The following is a 14,668-nucleotide window of genomic DNA, read 5'->3' as shown; positions in this document are numbered from 1 at the left end:
TTGAAAGGTGGTAAGATGGTTTCATTAGCAAGTGGATTACTTCAAATAGTAAAACATATAGATTATAAGAAAAAAGAACCAGTAGATGAGATAGAGAAATATATCCAGGATACTGTTGAGCACACTCTTGAGCAGTCTCGAGCAGTCTTGAGCAGCTGTTGAGCATCTCTTGAGCATAAATAGCAAGAAAGTATAAAAATTTTTGGCTGAAATAGCAAATAACAGAGGAATAACCTTGTAGTATTTATAGGCTAATGTAATATACTTAACATATTATTATATGTCTTGAGCATGTCTTAAGCATCTCTTGAGCATGTCTTAAGCATCTCTTGAGCATCTCTTGAGCACCTATTTAGGAATACTATTTAAATATAATATTATATATTATAATATTATATGTCTGAAGAAAATAATGAAATAGAACAAATCACAAGAGAACCAGAAAAAGTCCCAACAAAAACAAAAGACCCTAAAAAAGTTCTAGGCGGCAAACGATTGGTAGAATATCATAAGAAAGCCAAGCAAGCTCTTAAACAAGAGAAGGAGCGTGAAAATGATAAGGTAGTCGAAGAAGATAATAGTGATTCTAAATGGATGCCTGACATAAGCCTGACAACAGCTTTATCCTTGGTTGGTATCACTCTAGCAGCTATAGATCTATATTTTAGATATAGAAAGTATGAAAAGGATAAATTTGAATGGAAAGCTCCTCAAACAATTCACACGGATGAAAGCCCTAAATTATCAAGCCAATCATCGAATAATGAAATACAATATAAACCACCTAAATCTAAAATCCCAACGAGAAAGATTGGAATGGAATAGAAAAAATATAAAAATTAATTGTATAGTTATTGAGGGTTGTCCAAAATAGACGAACTGATACAGATGGTAAAAGTTGGTTTACCATTGGTACAGTTGGTGAAAGTAATTAACATGCAAAATTTGTGCATATCATTAACTTGTTTAATGTGTGTATACTAAATATTTACATGACGTAGTTATGAATGACGTCGTCATACGTAATCATTTAGAATATTAAGTAAAAAAGGATTTAGAAAAAAAAAAAAAAAAATTAGAACCCTCCCATCACCAAATATATTACCAATGGTACATTTTGGTTTTCATGGCAAGCCATGAATAAATAATCACCAACTGTATAAACTGTACCAATGGTAATACATTTGGCCAGGGGGCCCTGTCTTTGTGTCTCATAACGTATGCACACTTTACCACAGGCAACCCGATGATAAATTGGCCTACGAAGACAGGGCCCCCTTCACCAAATGTATTACCATTGGTGCAGTTGGTACGTTTGGTGAAAAATAGAATTGGTCACCCTGTGGTAAAGTGTGCATACGTAATGAGACACAAAGACAGGGCCCCCTCACCAAATGTATTACCATTGGTACAGTTGGTACGTTTGGTGAAAAATAGAATTGGTCACCCTGTGTTAAAGTGTGCATACGTAATGATACACAAAGACAAGGCCCCTTCACCAAATGTATTACCATTGGTACAGTTGGTACGTTTGGTGAAAAATAGAAATGGTCACCCGCTGGTAAAGTGTGCATACGTAATGAGACACAAAGACAGGGCCCCCCTTCACCAAATGTATTACCATTGGTACAGTTGGTACGTTTGGTGAATTGGTCACCCTGTGGTACAATCCTAAAACAATATGGCGGTAAAAGATTGGAAGAGATAGCACAGTCCAGCTAGCGAACTTGTGGCGTCGAATGTAATTATATTTGTCAATAGAATGGCTTAGAAAATGGCTAAACTACTTATTGTCTTTTGGTATACATATAGAGTTTGAGTAAACCATGAAACATTGGCCAGTATAGGGAAGGAGTTTAAGGTAAAAGATTGCATAAGCGTGCTTCAAGAAATATAATGCTTAGATTAAAGTTTAAGCTTAACTTTATGTGGCCGTCTTCGTGTTTTTTCAAAATAAGTAAGGTCAGTAGAATCTTTGAAAGCTGGTTGTTTGCAAATCGGAAACCGATTTATCGAACTAGTTAGCCAGAGCTATAGTTAGTTTCCATATTTAAAAGCAAAATATATTTATTTGTAAGATTTAGGCTTAACATTACGATCACTCATGTTTGAGCTTCATCACAGTTTTCCCCTTCATATAGGATTGCTCACTTGCTTTAAAAACCTCTGGTTTTTGAATAGAGGCTTTAAACTGACAGATCATTTCTGTTTGAGAATACCGTAGTTTCCTTTTGCGATTCCTCTTATATTATCAAAACAAAAACGTGTATTTTATCCACTCTTCGGGCATGTTAAGGGTTTAGTTTGCTATAGCCCAAGATAATTGACTTCTTCGATTCATGTAAACAAAATATTCACAAAATATTACATTTATAAATTCAATTGTAAACATTTTCAATGACAAGCATTTTTTTTGCATAGTTTATAATGAAAACTTTAAGTTATTTATTCATTTACTTATTTATTTATTTAAAATGCTTCCCATATTCTGATAATTATTCAAGAAACAGCAGTATATCACTATTTTTTCTTTTACTATCAGTCTTAAAAAGGAGTAGCCATTGCTTGCAGGGAACCTTGCATGCGCTTCACAAGTGCCTATTTTTTAATTTAAGTGACAGTGATACTTCACTGTTAGTACTAGGATAACTTTGCCCAGTTCAGAAGTTGATTTTTGCTGTGTCAAATCTAATTGCCTTTGAGTCCAAGTATACGCCAAGAACTACCATATGAGACAGTAGTTCTTCTGCTTAGCTCCAGAAAACGACATGTGTTTGGTTGACATATACTTGTACTAGGCTAAGAGAAACAGTGCTCAGACTCAAAGGCAATTAGATTCAAAGCAGCAAAAGTTGTACATCTGAACTGGTTATATTAGTACTAGTGACTATAAATACCCCACTATTCTTGAACCACTGCAGCAAGCAAAGGAAATACTAAAATTAATGATATTGCAATTTTTCAATAAGTTTGATCATGAGTGAGCCACCAATATTTTGTGGTATTTGTGTCTCAAAATTATGTGGTTTTTTCTTTATATTTGAGGTTAAAAAATAGGAGGATCGATTTTATTGAAAAGCATACAATATACAAAATCCATATTAGAAGCATATAATATATTTTCTCCTAACTAGTCTGAATATTATCCGGATTTTTTATTTATTTTAATTTATCCTACATGTAATCCTCCTATGTAATAATAATTCAAGATATATGAACGTTATACATATGAACACTATACATATTTATCGTTTTTTTGTAAATATATACACATCTAGTTGCAAGGTTGTCATAGAGAGAAAGAACTTTTGTAATTACTTATATATAGTGAGAAAGGAATATATTAAGAAAAAAATATTAATATATTCGTTTCTCACTAAATTACTGTTCTTTCTTCCTATGACATAGACTGCAAACAATCCCACTTTTCCCTTGAATTCCGCGAGCAGGTGTCTGTTGGGATTCCTGTGTATGTGCTCACGGAATTAGGAGGGAAAAGTGAGACTGTTCGTCTACCAATGACAACCTTCTTGCAACTAGGTGTATATTGCTAGTTTTTATTATAGTTTTCTTCTTTTTGCTCTCACAGAAACTGTTTCAATTTCTTCAAAATTACTTAGTATGTTAACCAAGGAGACCTCTCCAATTTTTGAGCAAAAGTACTATTATTGAAAATGTTATGCAAAAAACAAATGATGCAAGAAAGAATTGAGAAAGGAGAAAAAAACAATAAGTGAGGGTTATTGGCCTGAAGCGAGGGGTTGTGTGATATAATTATTATTCACTGAGGGCAAAGCCTGAGGTGAATATACACATAACCACTAGCTGAAGGTGGATAACTGCCTTATTTTTACATAGCAAGGTCTTCTTAAAGACAAAAGAGGACTTACAAGGCTATGGTTTCAGAATTAATATGGATTTAGTGGACACAACAATAGAAAGCCTTTCGTGGCAAGGTTCCCAGTAATTTTGGAAAAAAAACACACCAAACTTTGAGAAATCATTCACTCAACCCAAAAACTCAACATCAGACATTGGTCCATACATGCAACAACAACAAAAAAGGAAATATATGAATGACAGTACGGTAATGAGTGGATTGTCATTGGATTTAAAAATATATTATCCAGCAGTCAATTAATGAGGCTAGAATTGGGGCTAATTGACTTGCAGGCTTTGAAGTTTGAGATATGTTTACAAGAAAGTTTGAAATATGTTTACGAAAAAGTTTGAGATATGTTTACGAGAAAGTGATATTTATTTTAGATTATGTGACACACACAGATGCGAACGAAGTAATGAAATATATCTTCGTGATTTGATAATGACATAATGGTATAAGTATACAATATTACAGAAGAGTATAAGGTTTTCCTTGCATTAATATAAAAACATTCTGACATAAGCTTTGTGGTGTGAAGAAGTACACGAGCTGCAATTAACATATCACCTTCTGTCTTCTGACGACAGCCCTTTCCATAAACAAGGAGCTGCGATTAGATCTGTGATTTGAAAACGGCGCATCACATATAATGTTTTCCTACGGGATCCGTTCGTATAATTTCTCGTGTATTAGTTGTGTTCGATGAATGTATGTGTCTTCGTGTTTTGAAAACGGCGCATCACACATAATAATGTTTTCCTACGGGAGCCGACGGTATATTTTATCGTTCTCGAGTACATAGTTATCTTCGATTCTTGGCGACCTCAGACAGTTCTTAACATCCACAAAATTACATATATAACATTCAAAAAATCGAGGTTAATAAATTTGTTGAGAATGTTGAGCAGAAAGATGAAGGGAAAGCACGAACGGTACCAACTGTACCAACGGTACCAATGGTAAGCCCTGAAACAGGGTGATGTGTGGTTTGGTGTCTTATGAATATTTATGTTTACCAAAGGGTGACCAGTTCTAATATGAACACGCAAGCTTTACCAAAGGGTGACCAATTGAACTGATTGACGCGTGCATCTGAATTTTGATGACTTTGATAATGAATTCGTGAATCTTGCATATTAATTACTTTCACCAACTGTACCGATGGTAAACCAGCTTTTACCATCCGTATCAGTTCGTGTATTCTGGACATACATGCTCGAATCAAGTACTGATCAAAACTCCGTCTGGTCATACCAAGCCCCTACAAGCGGTTCGCACAATTGTTTACGTTATTTTTGTCATTTATTCAATGTCAAGTCGCTCTCGGTCTTTTGATTTCAGATTGGCAGTGTCAATTGTGTCTTGAAGAGGGTGCGCAGTGGCAAGTACAAACGAACCTGATTAATTGGTGGGGGTCAGGATTCGCTTAACGCCAAGTCTGATTTAGGTCCAAGCCGGTAAGTTCCAAACACAGAAAGCGCGCATATCTTGTGTTCAAGTCTTGCCCTGGATGACTGTTGAATTTGATTCAAAAATGCTTGTCAAAGAGGTAGTCAGATTCATTGTTCGAATCATCATGAAGAATATTTAGATAAAAGGGGTCTTAAAGAGGAAATGGGTGTGGTCTATTGATTTTAAAAAATTTGGGAAAGCTTCAAATTCAAACACAGTCTTTAAAAGGTCTTCAATCGAAATATCACACCAAAGGGGTCTTTAGATGTAAGACCCTTTTTGAGTAAATTTTCTTCATATATAACATATATATATACAGCGATATGCAGAAATTCTGATCCAACCAAGTATATAGTATATAACTATATCGGGTGCATTATGGGTAATGGACTCGCGGGATTCAAAGCGGGATTCAAAGCTTGTTCCAACCAGAAACGGAATTTTCACCCTGCCTAGGACTCGACAGTCGGCGTTATTTTAATTATAAACCGCTGTTTATTTTGTGTAATTTTGATTAATACAAACGGCTTTAGTGCAATGATGATTAATATTCAAACTTTCACTCTCGTGAGTGAACTTGTTTTGCATAAAACTGCAAAGCTCTTAATAGCTTGAGCCAAAAGAGAGAGAGAGATAGAAATAAAAGAAAAAGTAACCACAAAGAATCACTAAGTTATCAGAGGAGAAGTGGAGGAATATGCCCCTCTTAATTAAGAATGAACTCCGTTTATCTAGAAATTATATTCAGCCAGTTCATCAACTGATATTTGACTGAATTGACGCTCAATAACAATAACACGGTAGACTACGAATAAAGCAAAATATCCTATCCAGAGTAGCTCATGAACAATTTTTGTGCAAATTTTGTCATAAGTCATATTACCGACTGTTTTGGTTTTGCTGTCCTCGGAGTGATTGATTGTTTTAGAAGGGCACATAAATAAGCGAAGAACGGGTTCAGAATTGAGCTCAGCTCAACCGAAACTTCCAAGAAGAGCGATTTCAGAACTGATTTTAAACTCAACCAATTGCAAAACTTCCAATGTTTCACTTTACATCAATAAAACCGTTTACAATATGACATTTTTTTCTAATAGTGTAGAGGTATTAAAAAGTGAACACATAGTTCCCGCCTCTTGACTTGAGCGCTATTTATAACAACACTCGGTAGGCCAGCCAACGCTTTGGTACTTAGCTTTGAATCCCGCGGGCCTATTACCCATAATGCACCCGATATTGTTATATACTATATACTTGGTGGGATCAGAATTTCTGCATATCGCTGTGTATATATATATATATATATATATATATATATATATATATATATATATATATATATATTTGTTTAAGAAGAAAAAGTCAAGACAGCATTTTTCCCGACAAGCCTGTTTCGTGAATTGCTTCACTCTTCAGGGGATTTAATGAGAAGAATATTCGTTACTATTATTTATATACAAAAAGTGTACATAATTAATTATAGTTTAGCTGTTGCGTAGTAACGCTTTGTTTCTGTGGCGGCATGAAGATACAAGTTCGTTTCGCTTATTTAATGATGAGAGTTCCGGTCGATAGATTATTAGAAACTTTTCTTTAAGGCAAAGGTTACATCTTTTGCTGGAGCTGTTGTAGGCGGAGCTTGAAGATAGGACGCGCCATAAAATGGAGTAGCTGATATTATTGTTCTTGAGAGTCCAGATGTGTTTGCTGAGTTCAGTCGAGTTTTTATGTTGTTCGTGGCGGAATGAGGCTCAACTCAGCAAACACATCTGGACTCTCAAGAACAATAATATTAGCTACTCCATTTTATGGCGCGTCCTATCTTCAAGCTCCGCCTACAACAGCTCCAGCAAAAGATGTAACCTTTGCCTTAAAGAAAAATTTCTAATAATCTATCGACCGGAACTCTCATCATTAAATAAGCGAAACGAACTTGTATCTTCATGCCGCCACAGAAACAAAGCGTTACTACGCAACAGCTAAACTATAATTAATTATGTATACTTTTTCTATATAAATGATAGTAACGAATATTCTTCTCATTAAATCCCCTGAAGAGTGAAGCAATTCACGAAACAGGCTTGTCGGGAAAAATGCTGTCTTGACTTTTTCTTCTTAAACAAATATTCTGCTCTACTTCTATCGATGTATTGAGCACTATTTTATGTCGGAAAATTGATTTACAGATTTCTTATACATATATATATATATATATATATATATATATATGGATGCTTGAGTCTATACTGTCGGTAGAGTGCTCGATGCAACAAGTTGCAGAGCGTAAAAGTTTACTATTAGAGATCTTTCACATATTTCCAACTACTAGCCACTATAGTAGAAACAGCGACTAAATATGCAAATAAGTCTCTGCACGCACGGGCGAGTGCTTGCGCCGTCTTTTCAGTCATGCATTCCTTGCAAATGACTGGAATTATAATTACTCATTTTATCGGGAATTTTATCTGTATTCCAGTTTCTTTATAAACGTCGTATTCAGGAAGCTTTTTGTTAGTCGTCTTCGCGGGTGATATAATTAGATTATTTTAAAATGTAAGACGATTTGCCCTTGTACAATGCAATGAAATGCCATACAGTTTATTCCAGATGCAAGTTTATTTATTTTTCTTTTATTTATTAGTGTTATGATTTCAGGATACTATAGCCACATTTTTGCAATATATACGAGTTTATATTTCTCATGTATGAGATATCCGACTTATTTTTTTAAAATTAAAGATCATCAAAAAGTACAACATGCCTTTGAGCTAGGAATGTGCACAGTTCGACAACAACGGGCTGGAACCATCTCGGATGGCGCCATACGCTTCCTATAGAACGATATGTTTTTACATGTTTGAATGTGTGCTCAACAATAATACGACATCTAGAAAGTCGATGGTTGAATCTTCGTGCTAATCGTTGTTGGTTCCTTGGAAGTCGTCTTATCTGAGCTGCACGAAAAGGTGTTAGCAATGGAGGAACGTTCCCATATCCCTTGTCTGCTAAAAGCACAGCATTGCGGGGCATATCATAATTCGTTCCTGGTCCAATTCTCTCCATTAAGTTATAATTGCCAGCATCATTAATTGAACCAAGGAAACCAGCCTGTAGAAAAACAAGATTATCCACGATAAGCTGGGTGTTCATTAGATGGTAATGACGGTGACCACTAAAAAAGTCTTGCTGGGGTTCGGCTTCGGGTCTGTAAATTTCATGTGGCGTACCATCGATGCACCCAACTGCATCAGGAAAAAAAACGCCAGTTTCCCCGCAAAGCGTTCCATTCTGCCAAACTTGGCCATGATACTTGATTGTGGAAATATCGCCATAAAATTGGGATGACACTATGGATTATACTTGTAATTGTAGATGGACTCACATCAAACCATAAAGCAAGAGTGTCTGCACAAGGATATTTTCTAAGCCAAAGAAAGGTCAGTAAAACTTTGTTTAGGTTGTTAAGTTTGGAATTCTTTTTCCTTTGTCTTTGCCCTCCCCTCCTGTTTACGCGTGACATATTTGCAGAGACCTTGGTGAATATGTCGAACATAGTTTCAGGAAGCTCTCCGGTATTTAAACAAAATAGGTACCTTTGGTTTTTAATATCATCAAAAACATTTTTTCCTTGAAACTGGAAGCCACAGAATCCTGTATCAAGACGTTGCATAATGCGGCCGATCGATGGAGGAGCATTTGGAAGTGATGATAGCAGCATTATAATGGGAACCAACATCCGTATGAAGTTCTGCAGTTGGTTGAAGTTGTTAGCAGTTATTGGAGGAAGTTGCACTAACAAAGTTAGGAAAGCTCCAATTGTAGCAACGAACTGATGAACGGGAATCGGCATATTGAAATATCGAGCAGTAATATTCATATTTCCATGGTCTTTTTATATATGACAGGTTTAATTAATGCATAGTATTAATTTGTCCCCAAAGGAAACGCTAAAAAAAAAAAAAAAAACACTACACATTAAAAATGTGCATAATTAAACAATAACTGATGAACAAAAGATTAAAGATATCTTACTAAAAGCATGCAATTAACTTTCGTTTCAGCTCATGCATGCAGTAGAGTAAATTGTGCAAAATAGTAGCGATTAGACAATAGAAAGCGCTTTAGTTGCGTTCACTGTAATGACAATGAAATAAATGGGATTACGTAACTGGACTTCGCACCACAAGGAAAGAGTATTGTTCTTTCCCTTTTTTATCTGAAATGTTTATTTTATTTGCAAAGCTGGAACCTCCCCTTTTTACAGAAGAATTGAAAATCGTTAGGCCTAAGTTTGTTAAGATAAAGATAGTCATCATTCCAGCAAGACTCTTTTGTTAGACTAAAGTTTTAGGTTGCCTTTTGTTAAATATTGCTATAAAGGAGCCGATAACCATTCAGTCATAATGTAAGGTTTTTCAAATGGTAAAATGGCACAATTCTGGCGACCATTCGAAGAACTTGAAACGGTCCAACATCAACCACCAGTGAGTCAGAATTCAGGTACGTTTTGCTATAATATAAGTAGCAAAGCTATCTATGGTCGATGGATAATTAAAGATCGTCTTGCTTTTTCTTATGTAGTTCCATCAGCCAAGAAATCTAGACGTTTACCTATTTCAGAGGAAGAACGAGTAATTGTACTTGAGACTTACGCAATATTTTCAGGGTGGGATGAGATACTCCAACACGTCAAGCAGCGCATTAATGTTCGTGGTAATAGAAATATAAAAGAGTATTATTCAAGTACAGCACGAGAGACTATCATTAAAAGGATTCGCCGAATCGTAAGCCAAAATGTTGCGGTGGCTCAGAGAGTTCCAAAACAACAGGATCACACATCCGCTACGCAATCGGTCCGAATGTCCCAGACCATCTTAGAGGCTAAGACAAGATATTCAACTAAAAGCAGTCCAGAAGAAAGAGCAAAGGCGAAGTTCAGTTACGCAAATCTGGATGATGATTCCGAGGAAGAGGAGGAAGAAGAAATCACAGTCCAAGCCAACTCTGCTGTAAAAGAGCCAGCCTCGTCACAGGATGCCGCAGTGGGAAAATGTAAGAAGAGGAAGAAATCTAAAGGAAAGTCGATGGCTGCAAACAAGGCGCACACCGAAATGTGTTCAAAGGCCATGAAAATGATGGACAGAATTGATACATTTTTGAATAGATTTGAAAGTGAAGACGAAACAGATTGAAAAAAGTTTTAAAAAAAGATTGAGACTTAACGCAATTTGGCAGTTTTGTTAGCTGTAGGTACATTGTATTCAGTCTTGAAAATACAACAATAAGCATATCAAATTAAACGCAAAATCCCATATGTGATATATGTAGTGTTTAGACATAATCATGAGCGGCGGAAGCGGGGAGGGGGTACTCTTTGACAGGCAAAGGTTATCATGTTTTCTCCATAACCTTTTTGAATCCCTCATTTATTGACTGCACTCTATTGTTCTCTATGACTTTTGCCTGCATTTTGTTCCCAAGAATGACTGAAAAGACAGCGCAAGCACTCGCCCGTGCGTGCAGAGACTTATTTGCATATTTAGTCGCTGTTTCTACTATAGTGGTTAGTAGTTGGAGTTATGTGAAAGATCTCTGTTACTACTTACGTGTGACGCAGGTTCGTTAGACCAGAGAGGTTATAAGGTTACATTAAGTTCTGACATATTCAAGTCCAATTCGTTTCAAGGATGGCGTTTACTCATTGCTTGTGTTTATTTTATCTTTTGGCCAACTTTGTTTCTGGAGAGAAAGGTAAGTTTATTCTATGTATGGAAATCAAATTAACATTATGGTATTAGAATTATAAGGACGCCTTCGAATACTAAACTTAGTCTAAAAATAAGCTATGCTTGTTTCTTCGGTTTCCTCTTTCCACTCGAATGGTTTCGTCGTTTTTGGGTACTACATATCAGATATCCAAGTTTTGTCAGTAGTCTAAGAACAGCCTTCACTTTACTTTACTTTACTTCAATAAGATATGTTTTTGCCAAAGTCAAGAAAAACATAATCATTTTACTAATTAAAAATGCAATGTTAATTGTGTTTTCGTCAAAGGTATTTGAATAGCTATGGTTGTTCACTGACGCGAATATACTTTCATAACTCAATGGTCGATTAATTTTAATTCCATGTAAACCCAATCCATCCAGAAACTCATTTAGTAAATATGGCATAATAAATTAAAAGCCTCTGATATTGGTAAAAGGAAAATATGTAGTTGCACTTTCTTAGGGTGGGAGTAGTACGAAAATCGTCAACGTTTTAATAGATTTTGTGAAAATTATTCACGTGTTCCAGTCAAAGTTCGTCAAGTTTCAAAGTGCTCGTATTGTCGAAGTTGTTTATTCTTTACTTTACCGTTGGTATTTGTGAGTAATTAGACACTGATTCGAGGCTACGCCTGAGTAAATGAGTCTGTAATCAAGAAACACAGCGGTAATTTGGAACTAGAAACTGGACTTTTCAGCTCTTTATGGACATATTGACTTTAGCATTAGTGACTTTGTCGTCTTTAGTAAGCATAGTAATACAGTCAATTCAAAAACGTTGTCGTCGATCGGCTCAAGCCTACGCGACTGGACCGAAAGGAATATGCGTAAAAATCACTGAAGAGGTTAAATATTTCTGAATTAATTGTTCCCGCTAGTAATAAGATATTAATGGCGAGAAACAATCCATCAAATGCGTGTCTTCGGGTTTAGGGAAAGAAAAACGAGGTAGTTATGATTCAGTTCCCAATTCCGAAAATACGAAGACATTGAAAAAACGTCTCCTTCAACACTTCCCGCTCGCTTACGAAGGTTCGTGCTGTAAACCAGGCATAACTAGTCAGATAAAATTATGGAGTCAACTCGGCTTCAATGATTACTACCCAGAGTTCCTTTCGGTCCAGTCGCGTAGGCTTGAGTTGGTCGACGACAACATTTTTGAATTGACCGTATACGTAACTTTCTTAATCCTAGATTGATGCTCAAGGTTCCTTTCTGTAACTCTAATACTTTTCAGGCCTCATATTTGAATCGCATCGTTAAACTTTGGAATTCCATTTGTAAATCTTCTCCTTCTACATGTTTTTCTAGTATAGCTACTTTCAAGAACCACATTTCAGTACGTTACTTTTCTTTGCTTGATTCTGTTTTTGATATTGACAGGTCTTGTACCTGGTCTGCTTTTCGAGAATGTCCCTGTCATAGAGGTTAACCTCTTAAAGTACACTAATTTTACCTTAATAAACTTATTTTTCCATTCTCATTTTTTATTTTTACGTACAATGTTATATTTTTTGCATATATTTTTACGTTTAATTATTTCAACATTTCATGAGGTGGACACATCGCATGGGTATCGTGTCCCGTTCCTGACTTTCCTTTCTGGGTAACTATAAGTTTTTTCTATTCCACAACTTGTAATATTAGTTTTTTTAATAAAGCTGTTTTTAAAAAAAACTTTATTAGAAGTATCCTTAAGGAAGCTCCATGGGGTTTTCTTGGCGCGCTACTTTCCAACTTTAAATCGCAAATACGCGGACGCTAACAATTCTTTGGGAAAAAAACTTTTGGAGGTTTTAAGAGAGACTGTCTCAAAATCGAGCAAAAATTAAAAATTATGGCATGAGTGAAAATATCGATTTTCTTTATTTTTTGCACAACGATAGTCCCTAGTGAGATGTGAAACCTGGTATAGTTTATTTCCTCAAAATTAGGTTTCTTTTCGAGAAAATCGAGGATTATCGCTGCCTTGATCATGACCCGTAATTTCATGCAAATTAGCTCGGAATTATAAACGACAAAACTTCGCTTCAATGTTTTATAAAAACCATCTAGAAATAATAATTGAAGCTATTTATCAAAACTTTTGCTCTTTTACAGCAACTCTACAAGACTGTCTCAAAATCGAGCAAAAATTAAAAAATATAGCATGAGTGAGAAAAATCGATTTTCTTTATTTTTTGCACATCAATAGTCCCTAGTGAGATAAGAAACCTGGTATAGTATATTTCCTCAAAATAAGTTTTCTTTTCGAGAACATCGAGGATTATCGCTGCCTTGATCATGGCCCGTAATTTTATGCAAATTAGCTCGGAATTATAAACGACAAAACTTCGCTTCAATGTGCTATAAAAACCATCTACAAATAATAATTGAAGCTATTTATCAAAACTTTTGCTCTCTTACAGCAATTCTACAATTGTATTTGAGGCGACTCGACAGCAGCTCCTTTTCTTTCATTGAGAATATCTGAAATTAGGTCCCTAGCAAAGTACGCGTTTTCAGTATGTGCCATAATTCAGATTTCCTTGAAAATTTGTCCTAAACAAACCAAGATGTTGTTCTCAAGCATATATCAGAATTGGCTTGGGGTCTTTTTACGAAAGCTTTTATAATTGCTCGAAAGTTTGTCTAAGTTCCGTATGTGACGTCATAATTTCATGTTAATAAGAACTCGGAACGTCCTTACTCGAAACCAAGTATCTCCAAATTATAAATTGGATTTTAGCTCTACTATAAAAAAATATTAATCAGTATAGCAGTGCGTATGTTTTACTGAATCTTAAGGACTAACGAAAAATATACCAAGTTTTTCCTATCAATCGGGTCATCTAGCCAGAGATTGCGTGACTGAGGTCGTTTATATTTGTAAAGTAATATTTCAAAGCCGACAAATGAGGACTGGACTTGAAATCCCGTCCAGTCCGATATTGGAGGCTTTGAAATGACTTCTCATCTCATTAATTATTCGACGTGGAGTAACTGGAACAAAATTAATTCAGTCCTAGGACTGAATTAATTTTGTTCCAGTTACTAGGACTGAATTAATTTTGTTCCAGTTACTCCAGACTGAATGCATTCCTTTCACAGCACTTTACCAGGTTTCAAGTAACATCATGTGACCCAAAAATAGCCCATTGATTGGCTGGTTTACTCATGAATTATTAATGAGTATGAGAATAATATATCAGTGCAATTCTCGCTGGATTGGATGGTTTTTTCTTTACTTTACTTTGGTTTTTAATTTTAATTTCAGTTATTTCCTGACTTTCATGACCAAATCCTTGATATTTTCAATTTTTGCTTCGTTTTGGGCGACTTTAAAAGATGTTCATGTTAGATATTCATGTTAGTAACCAATCTATTTCCCTCGTTTTAAGGGACTTAAAATACTTACCTTATTGCTGACAAGTACAGTTTTTACCTAATGCCTGCAGTTTGCTAATTAATATAGGGCTGTTTTCTCTTTGCTGTTATTTCTGAAGTGTCTATTTCAAAATGTAAACAGATTATTTGCGACATTTTGATACTAAATTTGTCAAGCTCGTTGGTGGACAATAGCTCA

At 35.5% G+C, this 14,668-nt stretch overlaps 2 protein-coding genes across 5 annotated transcripts in view; both read left to right on the top strand.

The window, feature by feature from the left end:
* Positions 1-1,628: 1,628 nt before the first annotated feature.
* On the top strand, positions 1,629-10,649 carry LOC148911383 (uncharacterized). Of its 3 annotated transcripts, XM_089029604.1 has the most exons (5): positions 1,629-1,861; positions 5,225-5,340; positions 8,708-8,772; positions 8,977-9,835; positions 9,917-10,649. In XM_089029604.1, the coding sequence occupies exons 4-5, from the start codon at positions 9,763-9,765 to the stop codon at positions 10,525-10,527; spliced, it is 684 nt and encodes a 227-aa protein (XP_088885730.1). In that variant the 5' UTR covers positions 1,629-1,861; positions 5,225-5,340; positions 8,708-8,772; positions 8,977-9,762; the 3' UTR covers positions 10,528-10,649. The 3 variants fall into 3 exon arrangements, 2 of the variants coding, with proteins under 2 accessions (XP_088885730.1, XP_088885729.1); XR_016119725.1 differs by lacking the exon at positions 8,977-9,835 and having other exon boundaries at positions 10,001-10,035; XM_089029603.1 differs by having other exon boundaries at positions 8,977-10,649.
* Positions 10,650-10,961: 312 nt separating this feature from the next.
* LOC116292498 (uncharacterized) overlaps positions 10,962-14,668 on the top strand; it is a 94,946-nt gene continuing 91,239 nt past the window's right edge. For both annotated transcript variants that reach the window (XM_089029600.1, XM_089029599.1), the window contains exon 1: positions 10,962-11,086. In XM_089029600.1, coding sequence (XP_088885726.1) covers positions 11,023-11,086 — 64 coding nt within the window. In that variant the 5' untranslated portion in view covers positions 10,962-11,022. The remainder of the gene's footprint in view (positions 11,087-14,668) is intronic.

This window comes from Actinia tenebrosa, unplaced genomic scaffold (genome assembly GCF_029948245.1).
Source record: "Actinia tenebrosa isolate PJP-AT-01 unplaced genomic scaffold, QUT_ActTen_1.0 PGA_scaffold14__42_contigs__length_11649687, whole genome shotgun sequence".
Taxonomy (NCBI): Eukaryota; Metazoa; Cnidaria; class Anthozoa; order Actiniaria; family Actiniidae; genus Actinia; species Actinia tenebrosa.
Note: the sequence above shows the minus strand (reverse complement) of the source record. Positions and strands in the feature narration are given on the sequence as shown.